Raw genomic sequence first — 18,688 nt, forward strand, 5'->3', positions numbered from 1 at the left:
ACACATCATACGCAAATATTTACCGCGAACATTAATCATTATTACTACAAACAAACATAAGTAACGCGTCATCAAATAATGTAGCAGGAAAACGTCTTAAATTTGAAATGAATGGATTACATACGTTCACGTGAGTACAAAAGCCGGAACCAACATTGTAGAACTCGCCACCATTGTTTCACACTTAATTCCATTCAATTTCATGTGTCACTGACGCTATTAAAATTTGAATTTCAAATTCATCCCTCATTGTCCCCTAAACTCGAATTAGTGTTTTGATTCGAATTACCCCGTGCCACGTCATGAGACCGGCGCATTATGTGATGAGCACATCCACGTGACGACTGGTTCTCTCTGATTGGATCATTCAATGGACGCGTTATTACATCCGTCCATTCGACGCGACACTAAATCATTAACTTTTAAATTACAGATCGTCATATTCACAGAAATCATTACAAAAGTCCACGTGCTTTGATGTGTCAAACTTACAAAAAAAAGTTTATTGTTCTTTGAAATTGATTTTCGAATTGAAAGGGCATGTGTCTCGACCCGACCCGCATATTTTTGTTAAAGTTTACACCCGCAGGCCGTTTTCAACACGGTTGCATCGAAAACATACATTTTACGGATTTCATGCGAGCAATTACGGTGTGAACTTTACTTTTATGTAATTTTGACCAAAATGCAGGTGGATTAAAACGGTACTTGCTCCCAAAATTAACGAAACATGGTTTTTATCTTAAGTAAATAAAGGTTTGGAAATTAAACTTATCTTTTGAACGTCATATAGGTGCAGCGAGAAATCAGCTTCTGCCGCATTGCAATATCACTTCAGCTCTGAGTTTCTGAAAATGACCACTGCATTATGATGCGCCTATGATGTAAACTTCAAATTCAATAAAAGGAGTACAAAAATCGAACATTCAATGCTATTATTAGCAGTCCATAATGCACAAACAGTTTCACCGGAGGGCAGGCCGCAATAAAATACAGTTTAATTTTACTCTCAGCTCCCTTCTGGGAACGCCATGTTTTACTGGTAGCAGGAAACGACCATCGATGCCAACAAAATAAGCAACTTATTTAATTCGGCAGTTTATAATGCAATATTATCTGCATTAAGGATTTCGGTGAAAGCAAATCGTTTCTGATGAAAATTGTTTGACTCGAACTTTTATACTTCCCACGTGTAAATGCTTTTAAGTATTTATATCTACATAGTAGGATAGGCATTTCAACTCTTTTTAATATAAAACAAAACAGAACAGCGTAGCTTTCTACAGTTTATATGAAGATAAAGTAGAATACATTTGCAGTACTCAGCACTATTCTTCATCGCTTTCACGAAACAAGCGAGATTTCGCAAATTACTAAAAGTAACTCTACCTACGAAACGCTTTTGGCACAGAAGGTGAAAATACCCATTAGTTAAGTATACATACATATACCGTGTTTATTATAACATGCATGTATAGCGGTCTATAAAGACGCGTGCATCACTTTATTGTTGGAACTAGGAAGCGCTTTTAACTAAAATAACACATGAAGAACTCCCACGCATGCGACAAATTGTTATCATTATTATCTAGCGAGCAGATGTTCGCTGATGAGTGAACGATAAACGTGGACCACGCTTGTACCGGAATCAACTTGAGCGAGCGCCCATTCAAGAATGTGTGTACATTTGCATTCATTCATCTGAACAAATTCCTACGCACGGCGTAAATTGCAACTATGAATATTTATATTGTGACACCTAACTGCATTCTGCTTTGTGTGAGGTATAAAGCTAAAGGTATACTTAGTTATTCTCGGAAAAGTCCTCATTACATTACGTAAAATTAACGTCATTTTAACACAGCACGTTCCTAATCGATTTCAGTCCCCTAAAAACTGTAATTTACGAGCAGACAGACTGCATAAATTAAAACTAAACTACAAAACGGTAGTGGTGTGAGTAATTTATAATCATATCCAGTGGGGGCGAGCCGGAGTGACAGCGGGTGTCAATCAAGGGGTGCAACGTGCACCGCGACCGCGACACCCTCGCCTCACTTGATTAGCTACCGATGACAACCACACACGATGCATTCTATAATCTATGGATCCCCACTATGGTGCGTTCGTTGTCTATGGTGTGCGATGACGGCCGCATGGTAATCACTATGGTAATTATCCCCGTATAATTTAATGGATATTGATGAAGTTTGAATTTATATTTTAATGAAGCTCATATTTTGCGGTGGCGACATGATAATACATATTTTAGCGTATGGTTATTACGTGATCGTATGATGAAATGGATCGCGGCTGCGGAAATATAACTGACCTGTTTATTACCTAAATAATATACTTATAAGCATTATTTACATGGAAATAAGATTATTTGCTGAACAAAACAGTATTGAGAAAATTGCATACTCTTAAAGATCAAAGTCGTTTATCAAAGACACGCATCCTAATCGACCCAAATAAAGACTTTTGACTTGTTTCCGCAACGAAGAAACTGGCACAGGTTGATGGCAGAGATTTGTTAATTAATTAGGGGACAAAATAGGCGGCGTCACGCGACGCACTTAGTGATTCAGGGTACTTTACTTACCGCCGTGTCCTACATTTAGGGATCTTCGCTCCCCCATTTCCCTCATTCAGGATCGCCTGGTGTCGTTACCCGCTTACCATGCAAAATAGTAATTAAGTTAATACTACCGTAAAAAATATAAGGTAGTAGTAATTAAGTATGTTTGATGAAGTGGGTCCTTTTCAAGTAATCGCTTATAAGTACTGAAATGCTTAAGATAAGTGTATAACGTATTTTTCCGAAACATTGCAGATTAATCCTCTGTTAGCGAAGAAATTGCAATAAAAACTTCATAGCAACCAACAGCAATAAAGACTACAATATACACACATAGAGAGACAGCACACCATTGGCAAAAAATAAGGATTGGCAAACAGTTTATTAAGCATTTTCCATGCACATATCTACAAGTTCAATTCAATTCAATTGTCCATATTATTAATTATTTAGTTACTAATTTTAGTCTTATTGACGTTAACACTTACTTAGACTGGGTTTAACCACCAGGAAAATCGGCGTATTATTAATATAGAAAACATTTTCCCTTAAATTATTTACTGGGAATAGTCATGTAAACATTTTAGTAACACAAAAAGTTAACGTGTTTACAAGTTTGCAGAAGGAAATTGTTATTGAAGGAATGCTCGCTTGAAGCTTGCAAAAATTCCTTCGCACAAAAAGTTAGGTTCCAAGAATATAATTTAAAAGCACCTAAAAATATTTTTTGGGTTATAAAATTTAATGTAGGTAAATATTGATGATTGTGCGTTTTAGTTTAACTTTCAAAGCTTAGGTACTAATTGATAAGTGTTAGGTATATACCTAAAAGAAGGTTACGTAAATCTTTGTTTAGCAGAAACGTAGATTTGGGTACCTACCCAAACCTTATCCTCTCTGCTGATGCTTGGGACAGAAATATTTTATATATTAATTGCAGAAAACAATCTCACTAACATCAAAAAGCGATCATAAAATCAACACACAATTTTTTTAAGTACAGGAAAACAAGCAATAATTTATTTGTTTGCATACCAATTCCCCGTAATCACTAATCGCAAAAGCGATCCCAAGAACGGTTTGTGACCAAAAAAAACAATAGGATCGTTACCTTTCAACTTTTAGCAATCAATTCCGGGCCTCGCTGAAGCAATATTAACCTAATTCTTAAAATATTTGCATTTGTTTATGGGTTCCTTATGGGACTCGATAACTACGTCATCGTGGTGAACTGGGGGTGTACCTGTTGACCTGACACAGATTCAATGATAAAATATAGCTGCCCACTGATTTACGTGCTGCACTCTGGAAATGAAAAAAGATGGACCTATTAATCCGGCCATAAAAAAACATAGGTACTCAGATTAATTTATGCGTACAAATAGGTACTTTAATATAATATTCGTGGTTAAATAACAAAAGCCAGACTACTAAATAATGATATTCAGTAAACGAACTATGCGGTTAGCTTTTACAACCACAACACACACGCACGCTCGCAATTTTTAAGCAGATTATGGCTTATTAAAAAACTTTGTGCCTTCGTGTGTAACAGAGGTATTGCTTTGATAAAGCTGTAGACAAAGCAGATAATACAGCCATTTTATCTCCCTACCTTAAAGGAATGATTGCCTTAATTTAAGTGAAATTGTTCAACTTGAAAGCAAGTTACTTTAGGTCCTTTTCAAACACAGGTATATGTAAATAAACAGAGTCCCACAGAAGCGTTTAGGAGCCAACTTAGATAAGTTAAGGGAGTGAATAATAGACGGCAGATTGCTTAACAAAGTCTTTATTGTTGGTCGTAAAGTCGGGGGCATCCTCGGTTAAAACAAACTTTGCGCTCACCGCAAGCTATGGACAAAAAGCGGTGCTATTTCAACTACTGATGCGCGATATTAGTTTGTAAGTTTTCGAATAATAATGTTAATGGAACTATATTCACGAAGTTTCTATAGGAAAGGTAAATATTGATTTCGATCTGACTATCTTACAAAATTAACTTAGGAAGGTACAAATATTAAGTATATTCATTTTATCCTTAAAGCATATAGAGAAGGCATTCAAACCAGGTATACCGACAAAATACTTGTATGTATGAAAAGCTTACGATAAAATCTTCAGTCAGTTCAGATAATCGACCGTAGCAGACAAACTGACAGGGCGACGTTATCTCCACCAGTTGCATCACAAAACTTTTTGAATAACCACCTCGTATCCCTAAACATATATGTACATACAGACAGACAAAAAGGAACTCTCGAAAAAACACAAAGGGATTCGTTTAACCAGCATTGTCAACCCACAAGTGTGGTTTTAATTAAAATTTAAAAAGAGGATGTTTAACGAAGAAACTAAAGTTGGTTTAGGATTAATGAGGGTGTTTAAAAATGTAGATCACAAATTTTATATTCCGTGGCCGTTTGCTGTGCAATAATGGGGGACCTCTTAATTAATTGCCGAAATAAACGAGCAATGTTTCAACTGTACATTTCATAAAACGTTGAATACAGGACTTAATTCTTCTTCTTCATCATCTAATAATTATATTATTATTACCTTCTTAGGAACAGCTGTGCGGTAATGTTGGTACGATGCCATTATTTCCTTTTGAAGGTTTGTTTTGAAATCATACATGTTAAATATTCCCTTCGCTTGCCAGATTGATTGAGGATTCTAGCCTTGTGTGGTAGGCATTCAATTCTGGAGCTGTCTTCTGAGAAATCTATTCCATACATGACTTATGTACTGGCAATAGTTACCGCATATTTCACGCTGCAAAGATAGGTATGTGCTCTTCGATGGTTCGTTTTTGAGATCAAGCAACAAGTCACCTTTGTTTCACATTTCTCTGATGACATTAGGCGTAGCAAAATACATACATTCAAACAATTTCAAGTCACTTTAAAAGCAGACTAAAATATCCCGTGTAAAGTATCCATCTCCACACCTAATCCACAACTTACCTTTTCCACCACAAACTCAGGCAAAAGAGGTAGCATATTCTTGCGGAAAATAATTACAATAACATGTCCGACTTTGTTGGGTCCAAGTTCCAAGTTTGAGAGATAAATGTAGGGCCGTGTCCGGCAAGGGCCGCTAATGGAGGCTTAATATCTGCTGTACTTTGGGGTTTCGCAATTCGAAAAGTAAAAGGAATCCTTAATGCGCTAAGTACGCGCTTAATCTGCTTAGCCGTCTCGTGTGTTTCACGTGAATATTATGACATGCTCATGTTGCTTCACTTACCTACTTCATGTCTACAAAAGTGACAAACATGGGTTTTACATAATTTATTTGTTCGCGTTTACCTATTAAGCAAAGGTTTTTGAACCACTCATTCTGTATGAGTCAAGAACAAGTTTGATAGTTATAATTACGGTTATATTACATTTAATGCGACTAAACAAATTGATTATACAATGTGTTCAAAACGGTAACAAGAACGCCGTAAACGCCGTTTGGATATTACGGCCCTAAAACTTACTGTCAGTATCATCATTCCCTTGCCCTTACCCCAATTTTATGTGGGATCGGTGCAGCATGGTTTCGTCTTCCTACTTGCGTATTGACCATAGCCATAGCTAAATAATTTGTAAGTTAGAAAGTATTAACAAGACTATTCTTTTATAGGGAACTTCAGATAAAAACCTCAGAAATAACGATTTAATTTTAATGTTGTTTATTGTTTATTTCCAGAGAAGTTACCTGGAAACGTTCGGCTACCTGAAGAAGGGCAGACCAGAGGTTGGCAACCTGCAGCTCATGGGCAACGAACAAGAATACGAAGACGACTTCAGGATCGCCATCAAGACTTTACAAGTGAGTAACTATACAATCAAATAGGTAGAATAAATATGTCTTACCGCCAAAAAGTATTAAAATTTAAATTATAAACCGACATCTCACAGTTGTAATTTTGATATGAAATGGCTGCTTTATTATGGAGGTACAATGTCCCATGTTTTATTTAAGTTGGGCACCAGTTCCATTCGTGACCCCTATAATTTAAAAAAGCCTATCCTTCTCCAAATACTACTTTTACTTTTGCTTTCCTACCCACTGTCACACCTATCAAAATCAACGTAACAAAGTCGTCATACTGTGGTAAAGATAATTATCTCTAATTTGCTATAATCTTCCAGGAATTTGGCGGTATACCGGTGACGGGAGAGATCGACACAGCTACGAAGAACTTGATGAAGCAGAAACGATGCGGCCGACCGGACCGGGAGGATGGTGAAGACGAACATAGGAGGAAGAAACGGTTTGCGGTGCAGGGGGAGAAGTGGAAATACACCAACTTAACTTGGAGGTAAGTCGCATGATTTATATTATGTCAAAGTCCATTTAGGGAAATGTAACTTTTTTTAATGAAAATAATTTTTACCCGGAATTTTTAATACTTAAGCAAAATTTTACATGCATAATGTGTTCTCGAAACATAATATTTTAGGATGGGACCACCATCTACTTAATATAACAACGTTTGCAAACATTGACGCAAAGGAATTAATTTATACCTCAAGATAAACATACAGCGCCATCTATGAATATAAACCAAAATAAAGTAAATCACCATGTTAAAAGTTTTAAATAAGAGCCATCTATTGTTCAGACTGTAAACGAGGCAAACAACCATTAAAGTCTCAGTCGATGAGTTTCTGCTACTCGACGCTAGATGGCGCATGCAAGTAATTTCACTTCGAAGTTTAGTTTTACTAATCGTTTGAATTAATGTAATTTTGAAAAACTGATATGAATATTAAATTACTATACATTTTGTTTTATAACAACCGACTTTTAAAGGGAAACTGCCACAATTTTTGGATATTAATACTATTGAGCTTTTTTTAATGTAATGGTACCTACGTGTTTCGTATATAATTTAATGGTTCTTCTAATTGCTTAATCTGCCACTAAAATCAATTTACATAACTTCCTACTTAGATAATGCGTGCAAATTACGAGCAATAACGATATTAGAAAAAGAATAAGGTGGGACCTTAATGGCTCATTTTATGTCAAACAGTTCCAACTGTACTATTTGCTTTAAGACCACATAAAATTGATGACAAATAATAGTTAAATCACGGACCTCGTAAAAGTTACGACGCTTTCCGCGTGGCTTAATTAAAAGAATATGTCCTTTTGACGCCTGCCGACGACGGATATTTGGAGCTTCAAATAAACAGAGAAAGCTCTTAACTCCATCATACATCGTTCTGGTAACGACATTTCTTAATGGTAATAATATAATGTGCCATGTAGGTACTGAGTATTCCGAAATAACTGTTTTTCCTTCACTTACTATGGTACAGCGAAGTTCATTTCAAATATGCGTTGACGATATCCTTACCTTGCTCCATTGAGCACTTCTGCCAACTGTGTTTTAAGAGCTCACCTGATCCTAAGCTGGCTTGCATTTTCCATATGGTCGATTTGGACCAAGACGTTGGCCGCTTGCCCGTCGGTTTTACTTTGTTATTGGGTACCTACGTTACTTGCGTAAACAACATAGCTTTGCGTAAGTAGGTACCCGTGTAGGAAATAGATGCCCTACCTACGTAGTAAACATCCCACTGTAGCTAGAGTGATATGTACGAGAAAAATCGATAGCGAGACATTTATATAAACGTGTCGTGTTCGTGCCGCCTGTTACGGTGCCCACTAGGCTGCAGCTTGCAGAGTTTATTCAACTTGATGTCCCTGGAGTAAAAAGCCCGACTTGCTCGCTCACTGTTTGAAGTAGAAACAACCACCAAACACGCGGATAATTTAAAAAGTTCACAATCACCTGCACAGACCGCGGCTTCAGCACAATTTCCTGTCGAATTAATGGTCTGTCAATATTGTAGTCCTCCATTACAGCTTGTTGTGCAAACAAGCAATAAAACTAGCAGCGCCATCTCGCGGTGGGTTTACGAGTGCGCGGCGCCGGGAGGGTCAGCACAGACACAGACTCCAGACCCGACCCGCGTCCTGCAATAATTGTTCTATAAATACAATTCGACCTTATGCTTATTTTCGGATAGGGATTAAGGTATATTTTTAAGTCGATTGTGAGGTGTCTATAAAGAAACACCTTCAACCAAAGACGTTTTGATGTGGGTTTCATGTCAATTTTCTTAGAAAGGAATTCGACGATCCATGCCATTTATTGTGTAACGCATTTTATCTTAAATAAGTTACGCAATTGATTGTTATGTGAAGGAACGCGTTTTTTGTCCCCAGGAAAGTTTTAAAATAGGTGAAGACAACAGCAGTAAAACCTGGTTATCTACAGGAAAACTTCTAATGAAACTCAGTAGGTACGCGAGAGGGATTTAGAAAAAAAAAATGGTTGAGGGCGAGAACCTATATTGAAAATTGGCTGTACCTACATGTGCATACCTCTTACATTAACATAAGTTACTAAATTAAAACTGAAATAAACCAAGTCTTGTAAAATTCAAATACCTAATAGACAACACAGTGTATTATAACGTTATCTGTGCCATAGCTATACGTACCTAAGTAGTAGTAGGTACCTATCGCATTAACAAAGCTGGACTTAATGCGATGGATACAATGAAATGTAAACAAACGTCGTTATGTTTTAGACGTCCGATAACGATAGAGTTATTACATGGAAATAACGGTATTGTTTTCGCTATGTCGCTGACAGGGAAGTGACAGGCGCATTTCGCCTCTCGCCGCATGGGGCGCTGTCATCGCCACTCAGCTCAACACTAGCAATAATAATATTATGAAATCCATACTTGCCGGCTACCGAGCTTATTGTTAAAATACTTCGTGAAAATTCGTAAGCATTCACGAACCGCGTTTTTTCTGCAACTTGCAACAAATAGAAATAAAGTAGGAATATTGTTGGATGCATAAAATAGTGTAATTTGATATTTGTCTGGTTTTTAATTGACGGGGCCACAACGGCGGTCGCGAACTGCGGTGGATAGTGTTTTAGTATAAATATTCTGTATCCTTCCTAGATCTTTATTTCTACTTATTTAACAGACACAAAGTTTATTAGATAAGTTTAGTGCAGATACCTACTTGTTATTGTTGTGCTAACGTGTTTAATATCTGCATATTAAAATCATTGAAAATTGCAATGATGCAATGAAAATTCATCTTTTTATTTACGTTCCAGCCTTTTGATTTTTAAAGATCATACTAAGGTGGTACAATTACAAAATTATACGTCTATTGCAAGGTTCCATGTAAAAACTTAAGGTGCCTATATCATACCACTGCAATTTGCAGAAAGTTTAAGAATTTCAGGTCAAGTCTTACAGATTGTTTGATGAAGGAGATACAATCCTAATTACAGCTACCCTCCTTTCATTACAATGCCTAAGGTTTTCCCATAACTTTTATGTTAAACTGTTATTTTTTCACCGATAAAGTAGATGAGGACCATGACGAGCCATTATTAATTGTAGTGACGTAGCCACTGCCCCTCCCCCCCGGTCGCCCCACCTCGCCCCCCTCGCCTGCCACCGTCACCGGCCGCGCCCCGCAGGCACCCCGTGGCCACGCGAAGTAGGTCGACATTTCAATATTGAAGGCATTTCACAATTTCTATTGCTCTTTATTGCGACTGTACGGCGTAATAAAGAGCTTATTATGCGTATATTGAATGTAGTAAACCGACAATGAATCTGTGGATCATTTTATTAAAATTATGATTACAATTTAAACCGGGGTTAAAGAATTGACGGTTAACCTCTCGAACATCCACGGTTATCGCAATAGTAGTAGATATTATAGGTTCGGGTAGCAACGATAACACGGTCCAATATCATCATTTTGTTGTACCAAAGCATAAAAGTGTTTTAAAACTACCTCTAGTAACATTTTCTAAACTCCGACTGGACAGGAGAACCTCGTAAAATTTAATAAAGCGTGAATTTCGCCCACCTTCACTTGCATGTTGCTGTACTACCATTATGAATAGGTATAAGAGTACCAACATCTTTACACAATATATACGCTATCCGGTAGGTACTTAAAACAAATAAATAGAATAAAAGTAAACAAATACCCAGAAGTTAAAAGATTTAAAATATAATAACAAAATAGAAGATCAAAACGAATTTGTACCCCTGGTGGGACTCGAACCCACAATCCCCGGCTTAGGAGGCCGATGCCTTATCCATTAGGCCACAGGGGCTTGTGGCATCTGCTTGAAATTAAACATTATTTACAACATGTTATTGATTCTATGATTTGATTATCAGCCATCATTTACCAAGTTTTTCCCTGATCTTCAACCTTGTCTGATCTGGAAGCTCCGTCTAGACAAAATAACAGCAAATTGACTGCGTTTTTTTCGTTTATTCAACGAATCAATCGTCTGCAAAATGCTTGCCTTAATAGGAGTAAATGCACATTAGATACGAACAACAATAGTTATTAGTATCATATAACTGTACTTCAATCATATCAACAATTTGTGACACCAAGTTTTATCACATCCATGTGTACTACTAGGTAAACATTAAACAGTTGATAACGAGCCGCTTAAGTTATGAAATAAAAATAATTTATTTTAAGGCATTAAAAAATACCAAAATAAAAAATAGCTAGCAAAAAGAAATACTGTGACATTAAATTGCAAAAAGAGAGCCGCCCGAACAGGGACTTGAACCCTGGACCCTTGGATTAAAAGTCCAATGCTCTACCGACTGAGCTATCCGGGCTCATGTATGGTGTGCCGAAATTACGCGCCGCGTTCAAAATGGCACTTGTTTCTTTTTTATTTTAGGCGGATAATCGTGATAAGACGGTACATTTTATTTGAACAAAATTTTATAACATTGGGGAAACTCATGATTCGTTGAACATTAAATAATATCTATGGAATCCTTTTAGTTCCTAAACCGTTCTAAGAATCGTTACTTTTCATTCATTAGATTGAATTTTGATTGATTCTCGGAAACCAAGTCACGTAGGTACCTATAAGCCAATTAAGTGTATTCATGCCGGGTAGTTATTTTTATGTGTATCAGTCACTGTTAGATTTTATTTAAAAAAGTGAGGAAAACAATACTTGTGTTAGAATAACAAAACAACTTTTTTTCTAATGCATAAAATACTAAGATCAAACGATTGATTAATATTTGGTTTTCTAAAATGATAACAATGCAAATTATTTCACTATGAAATCAATCACCATGAAGTATTAATTAAATGGAACGAAATAACTAATTTGTCACGTACCCACGATGAGATCCGGTATTAAGGCAAATTCGGTGTTAAACTTATTTATAACTTCCATTGTTTTTATAATTGTGATGATACCGCTATTAATGGGAAGTTGGCGTGGCCTCCAAAAATCAAATAGGTAGATAGATCCTTTAGTGTTAGGTGTTATTCAATACTTAGTTTAAAAATAAATTAATTATATTTAGAACCCTTTTTTTAGGGTTCCGTAGCCAAAATGGCAAAAACGGAACCCTTATAGTTTCGTCATGTCCGTCTGTCCGTCTGTCCGTCTGTCCGTCTGTCCGTCTGTCCGTCTGTCACAGCCGATTTACTCGGAAACTATAAGTACTACAGTGATGAAATTTGATGGGAATATGTGTTGTATGAACCGCTACAAAAATATGACACTAAATAGTAAAAAAAAGAATTGGGGGTGGGGCCCCCCATACATGTAACTGAAGGATGAAATTTTTTTTTTCGATGTACATACCCGTGTGGGGTATCAATGGAAAGGTCTTTTAAAATGATATAAAGTTTTCTAAAAAACATTTTTCTTAAAGTGAACGGTTTTTGAGATATCAGCTCTCAAAGTCGTAAAAAGTATGTCCCCCCCCCTCTATTTTTATAACTACGGGGTATAAAATTCTAAAAAAAATAGAGGTGATGCATGCTAATTAACTCTTTCAACGATTTTTGGTTTGATCAAAGTATCTCTTATAGTTTTTGAGATAGGTTGATTTAACTGTAATTTACGGAACCCTTCGTGCACGAGTCCGACTCGCACTTGGCCGGTTTTTCTGTATGTCTTGAGATGGATTGGAGGTATCCAACAGTAGACTGTAACTATTAGTACTCGTAAAGCATAAGTAGATCTGTTTAAACTCCACTTTTTTTCAAAAAATTTCAAAATGTGGCTAATGCATTAAAGGTATCCAATTGTCATAACATTGTATGTATTAGCTAGTAGGTACATAACACACAACCGGTACCAAACATAGATACCATATTATTATGTACCACCAGAACTATAAACTATCTACGTCACATTACCTATCTATAAGTAGGTTTGTAACTTCCTGGAACTCCTAATGCCTCATAACCCACTATATACATACTTAGGTATCCTACATGTAGGTATGTATACCTACACATAAATATGTATACATATGAAGTAAATGTTAGTACGTACATTGGTATACATATGTAGTAAATGTTGGAACGTATATTGGCGTAGGTATATGTGTAGTAATATCCATAGACAACAGGTCAGCCGATGTTCAGGGTGTTCATATGACGTCATAACGCGATTAAATTAACACTATGGACGTCAAATTGTGTGGCTTTTGTTTTGTGAGGTTCGGTTAGAAATATAAATCTGGTCATTGCAATACTACTATAATAAAGAGGAAATATTTTTTCGTTTATTTGCTTGAAAGTACTAAACCGATTTGCAAAATTTGACACTATTGGGTAGCTACACTATTTCTGAGTAACATAGGCTATATTTTAATCAGGTAAGTACGGGCAGTACTTTCCATCGGACGCGAGTGTAACCGCGGGAAATCAGCTAGTCATAAATAAGTAACTTTCATGGTTAATTTTCATCTTTTCATCATCAGAAGGATCCTTTTAATCCATCGATCCTAAGTCTATTTATGATAGAGAAACTATTTATAGAGATTTTTTCTTAGAAAACTGATATTCCTGTTTATCTATCCTTATTTCTCCATCGCTAAAATTAAATTTTCAACATCCCATAATAAAGCTTTCATTGTATTAAGTTAATGTTTCTAGAAATCTGGAGTTAATTTTACCCTGAGACTGATATAGCTAGTTCTCTGAATAAACGGGAATAAAGTGCTAGAGGGTTCACTATGTGACACCCGACGTTTTATTCTACATAGGTATAACAGGGAGAATATTGGCACAGCGTGGTCACTTTGCTCACTTGCAAGAGTCTTTTTTCATAAATGCTAGTGTGAATAGGTAATATTAGCAAATAAATAAGGAGCAAAGTTTTTGGACACCATTCCGTCATTTTATCCGTTCTAAAATCGGAAATGTTATCTACATATATGTAAGTAAACATTAACATTATATATAAAAGTAAATGCTTTAGATACCGTTAGTTGCTGGGTAAACGAAAATATGATAAGTTTGGTTATTCTTCATGAAGGTCTTATATAAACGTGACCACATACCTAATGCATGTACGATTCAGATGCGTTATAATTTGAGGACCTCATGCAAACGGGCCAAAGCCGAAGAAGAATCCAATCCGGGCTGCTAATGTGAATTTCCTAATGGAAATACCCAATAACACTTGTAATTCGGGAAACGGGGATCGAACCCCAGGGCCTTCAGTCGCGCTTGCGTCCACTACACATGGCAGTAGTTACTTATGTTATACAGAAATATATAATGGATGATGATTGCAAAATTAAAAATGACGTAGACGTAGAAGTTCAAATTAAGTATAATATTCAGTGCAAATTTTCCGAATGCATATATGGACATTTCTATTTAATTCATCAAGAACAAACTGAAAACCTCAAATAAACCGAAAAGAAAAAAGAATTTTCCCGAAACACCCGAGATTCTTACACTTATAAACAGACAACGGGAGCGAGATATTCGTTCTGAAGTTGTGTAGTACTCGTAGGTAAGTTGCACTCCGGGATATTCGCCGCGTGACGTCACCACGGCCGCAATCAGCTTTTCTTCGAACCTGAAGGGTTCAAGTTACTACCAGCAGTAACGAAGTGATTAACTCCGTTACTGCCCACACAGATCCATTTGCTTTTTTCTATTACTTGTCGTAGTTCTTACAGCGGTGTCTGGTTTTTGTACTCTGGTTAGGTACAAGTATGGTTTTGTTATGTCACTTTTATGTAGCTGGGGGTGTAAGTCCGTACAAATAAGAAGTACAACTTTAGGTTTGGATTCGAAACTATTTACAGTGGCTATAATGTACGTGCCACTTAATTCAGTCGGGTAGACTCGTTGGCTTAAACTTATAGTGATTCGTTAATTGCTTTGGCTTTAAGAACCAATAAGGTTTTGATGTTCTCGCTATTTGTGTTGTAAATCTTAGAACTACTTTTCTGCAATACATCTTTGTCGTGAGCAAATTGAGACACTGTTAGACATGAGGTTGTTTTACAGGACGATATAAATCAGGTTCAATCTCGGCTGAGCTCGTTCAAACGCCACGTTTGGAGACCTCGTACGAGTGGCTCGTAAATCCTGGACTGGAAAACAATCCGTGCCTCGGCCAAGTATCCGGTGGGTCTGAAATTCCAATTAAGGGGAAGCTCTAGACGAGTTCGCAGGTCGACTGCACGCGGGCGATCACTCACTTGCACTTTTAATTAATTTATTTATCGAGTTCGCGAATCGACGGCGCAACTCGCGCCGACGCCCCGCCCCGCCGCCGCCTATATAACCCGACGAGGACCGGCGACGTCCGACAGTTTTCTCAGGGACGCCTCGGGCGCCGGTCGCCCTCACCCGGGAAAATGTGCCGGAAGGACGAGGAATACTTTAAATTTTTAAAGTGGGTAGTCGAAATGTAAGGAGGGTGGCGCGGCGGGGTTGCGAGTAGGGCTCGGGCGGCTCGCGGGCGATGGTCGGCAGCGGTGACCTTGAGGTGAGTGAGTGCACGCGCGAGGGCGGCGAGTCGATAGGCTCAGCGCGCCGCCGCCCGCCCACGCGCCTGCACTACAGCTGTTTCACTTGATAACGTGGCATTTTGACACTTTTTCTTCTATTTTGACGCAGCTTTCATTACTTCGACGAGTTGTGATCGCCGTTGAACCGACGGAAAGTTGGCCGCAGTTCCAGGTTCCAGCCAAATACTCAAGAATGTTAACAAACTTTTCAATTAGACTTATTTGAAACTTGTTAAGTTGTATTTTACAGGAGACGACTGAGGAAAGGCCTTGATACTTGCGTTTGTTTATATGTTACGTTGCATAAGTTTCGCTGGATATGATCGATATTTGAGTTTATAAATAGCTTCAATCGATGAAGACGCGGCTGAATTAATTTATAAGGGTACCTATCATAATAAAAGTTATTATCTGAAACCTTAATCAGTTCATTGCTCAGTTGGGATAATCTCATCATTAAAAGTCTCTCATAAAATCCTAAGCCGTAGTCGAGACAAAAATTGTTCAGCGTCGGTGCAGCTCTCGCCTACGATAACATTCATAATCCATAGCGATCCCATGGGGTTTGAACCAATCGAGTTACGTTTGAAAATCGGGCGAATCGAGTCGTTCATAAATCGAGCAGGATGTAGTATAAGTAGGCAGCGTACTTGGTCGATGGCCAAGTACAGACGCGCAGTAATTACTGTCTCAGGAGCGAGCTCTTAATTTGCTTAATTTACCCGAACCCGCTCTTCGGAGCTAAATCGCACGATTTAATGGGATATTTGAATGATGCGCATTGTTTTAAAACGTCTCGCGTCTGTTCCGAACGATCTTATTTCCGCTAAAACACTTATTCGTTAACTGAGCCATTAATGAATTAGCAGTCCGCTGTCTTCCGATTGGGCTTATCGTTGTTTCGGGAAACATTTGTCGTATAACTTCATAACTACCGTATAATATTGACGGGTTTATGAGATGGTACATGAAAATGCATTTGAAATAGGTACCTTAAGGGTTATAGCGTTCATACTTATACTTCAATGCAGTTCTTAAATGAAAAGATAATATCAGAGTGAAATTGCACCGGTATGTAAGAAAATGTAAAGGAAAATCTAAAAACGTAAGCACTTCAACCCCCGAGATGCACGGGGATACTTTGGCGGTTGATATTTTTACGTACATTTTTGGAGTAAGATCTCAAAAAAATTAAAAAGTTGTGGCACACCGTGCTCAAGATTGCTTTCGTGTGGTTGGCAATAAAATACCACCAAGTGTGTACTCAACCGCGCGGCTCTGTATTTAGAGCATGAATTTTAGATACGTGTAACCAAGGACAATATAGGTGTACGTAAAAGTACTGTATATCATGTGCCGAGTGGGCTCATACTCTGCTATTATTCATAATCCGACTGTGCCACGTTTTGTTCCTTAAGCCCAAAAATGTAGCGCCGCGTACTGCTGGAAATATTCACTGCTATATCGCTGCTAAGTATTTTATTACATATGGTGTATGTAGCGCAGTTCTAAAGGGGAAGAAAAAAAGATTTTAAAAGGCATTATTACTATTAATAAGTTTTCAAGTAGGTATAGTTATCTAACCACATTTGCAGAATAGCAAATAAAAATTCTTATAAAAAAGATCCAAATAAAAATTGTAAGCTCCAAATATTATTTAGAAAGCGTGGAACACGTCGGGATATATGAGGACAGTACGCTACACATACGTGATGTATCCGCCACATTTTAAAATGTGCGGAAAGCTCAACTTTTCCGCTGAGAACGAGGAGGCCGCATTTGAATTATAGAGGAAACGTTGGGAAAGCCGTCAGTACCCTTGCAACGTCTTACACTCGTTAGGAATATTATGATTTATGCGGCACCCGGCTCGGCCGCTCCGGTAAACAAGGATGATTTGACACCATTTACTGACAATGTTTTTTGTACAATAAGTAATTTTGGCTTAACGCCGCCGCAGAGGTTAGACTGGCGCACAAATAATTTAATAGGCGTGCTCCTGCGTATTGTCATTGTAATAAAATTGCGATAAGGAAAGAAAGCAGTCGCTGTAATTAAAGGTGGAGGTTCCGTTTCACTTTTAATGTTCCGTTTAATTGCCGCTTTGATACTGAATTTTGCTGGCGTTCGCGAATTATCTTAAACAGATGTACGTCGTTTGAATGAACGTAAAGTTTTAAACAAATTGAATACAATGTAATTGTTGGGGTATCCATTTTAATTGAATGCGAACTACTGTTTTATTCAGTCCCTGTCAATTTGTTGTGTAACGACCGCGGCTAACAATTTAATAATAACGGTTAAAGCTGTACAATATCAAGGAGCGCTATTTCTAAATAACTAATGGAAACGGTTTTCCTTTCAATTATGAAAATTACCGCTGTATTTGTATATACAACAAAAGTATGATTTTGTTGTTACTGGGAATTGTCTATTAACGTTATGTGTATTCAAAGCTAATGCATTGCAGGTGTACCTACTTAATTGTACAATAATATCATTTGATTACAATATGAAATTATGTTTTTGAGTGGTAAAACGTTAAAGTTTTAAATGGAATTTCCAAATTTAGACAACCTCTTACAATAATAATAATTCTTTAAGTTAACATACTAAGTTGTTATCGTCAATAAATTCTAGTAAATACACTGAAAAAAGTTTTGAGTAACAAATAACAAACAATTGAGTAACCTGTTACATAAAAATAGTGACTACATAACTATAGTTCTTATTAGACAAATTCAGTTTTGTTATTAGAGATCTGTTATTAGTAGCTCGACAAAAATGATAACTTCTTAACAAATTTATTATTCACGTTGTACCAAAGTGTTCTAGAATAAATAACTTAATATGTGTATTATAAAACAAAAGTGTTATGTAAAAATAGCCACATTTTATTGTTAGCGCGTACAAATCCGTTTGGTTAAAACTTGGTCATGGGTGTGGTATAGTTCAGTTATTAGTAACATCACTATAATATTATTGTAACCAAACTATTTTGTTATTTGTAACTGAACTTTTCGGTTAAAAGTAACATAACTTTTTAGTTAGAGTGACTGCTCCGATCAGCCCGCGAAATTCAAATTTTCGTTTTTTTGCAATTTGCAGGCCAGTGCTAGGTTGTATGTTGATTAAAATATTGTTCGCGATTGTAAGACGTATGTAGTTACAGAACTAATAATCATCAAAAGCATCAGTACAATCCTCCAAGTTCTAAAAGGTCTAGCAA

General features: G+C 37.1%; 1 protein-coding gene and 2 non-coding genes across 5 annotated transcripts in view; 1 reads left to right on the plus strand and 2 right to left on the minus strand.

Annotated features, from left to right (window-relative positions):
• LOC110372776 (matrix metalloproteinase-2) overlaps nucleotides 1-18,688 on the plus strand; it is a 139,209-nt gene that overhangs the window by 41,605 nt on the left and 78,916 nt on the right. For all 3 annotated transcript variants that reach the window (XM_064035685.1, XM_021329736.3, XM_049837895.2), the window contains 2 exons: nucleotides 6,281-6,403; nucleotides 6,727-6,896. In XM_064035685.1, coding sequence (XP_063891755.1) covers nucleotides 6,281-6,403; nucleotides 6,727-6,896 — 293 coding nt within the window. The remainder of the gene's footprint in view (nucleotides 1-6,280; nucleotides 6,404-6,726; nucleotides 6,897-18,688) is intronic.
• Nucleotides 10,682-10,754, minus strand: Trnar-ccu (transfer RNA arginine (anticodon CCU)). Its single transcript has one exon. It is a non-coding gene; the product is annotated as a tRNA-Arg (tRNA).
• Trnak-uuu (transfer RNA lysine (anticodon UUU)) lies at nucleotides 11,211-11,283 on the minus strand. Its single transcript has one exon. It is a non-coding gene; the product is annotated as a tRNA-Lys (tRNA).

This window comes from Helicoverpa armigera, chromosome 8 (genome assembly GCF_030705265.1).
Source record: "Helicoverpa armigera isolate CAAS_96S chromosome 8, ASM3070526v1, whole genome shotgun sequence".
Classification (NCBI taxonomy): Eukaryota; Metazoa; Arthropoda; class Insecta; order Lepidoptera; family Noctuidae; genus Helicoverpa; species Helicoverpa armigera.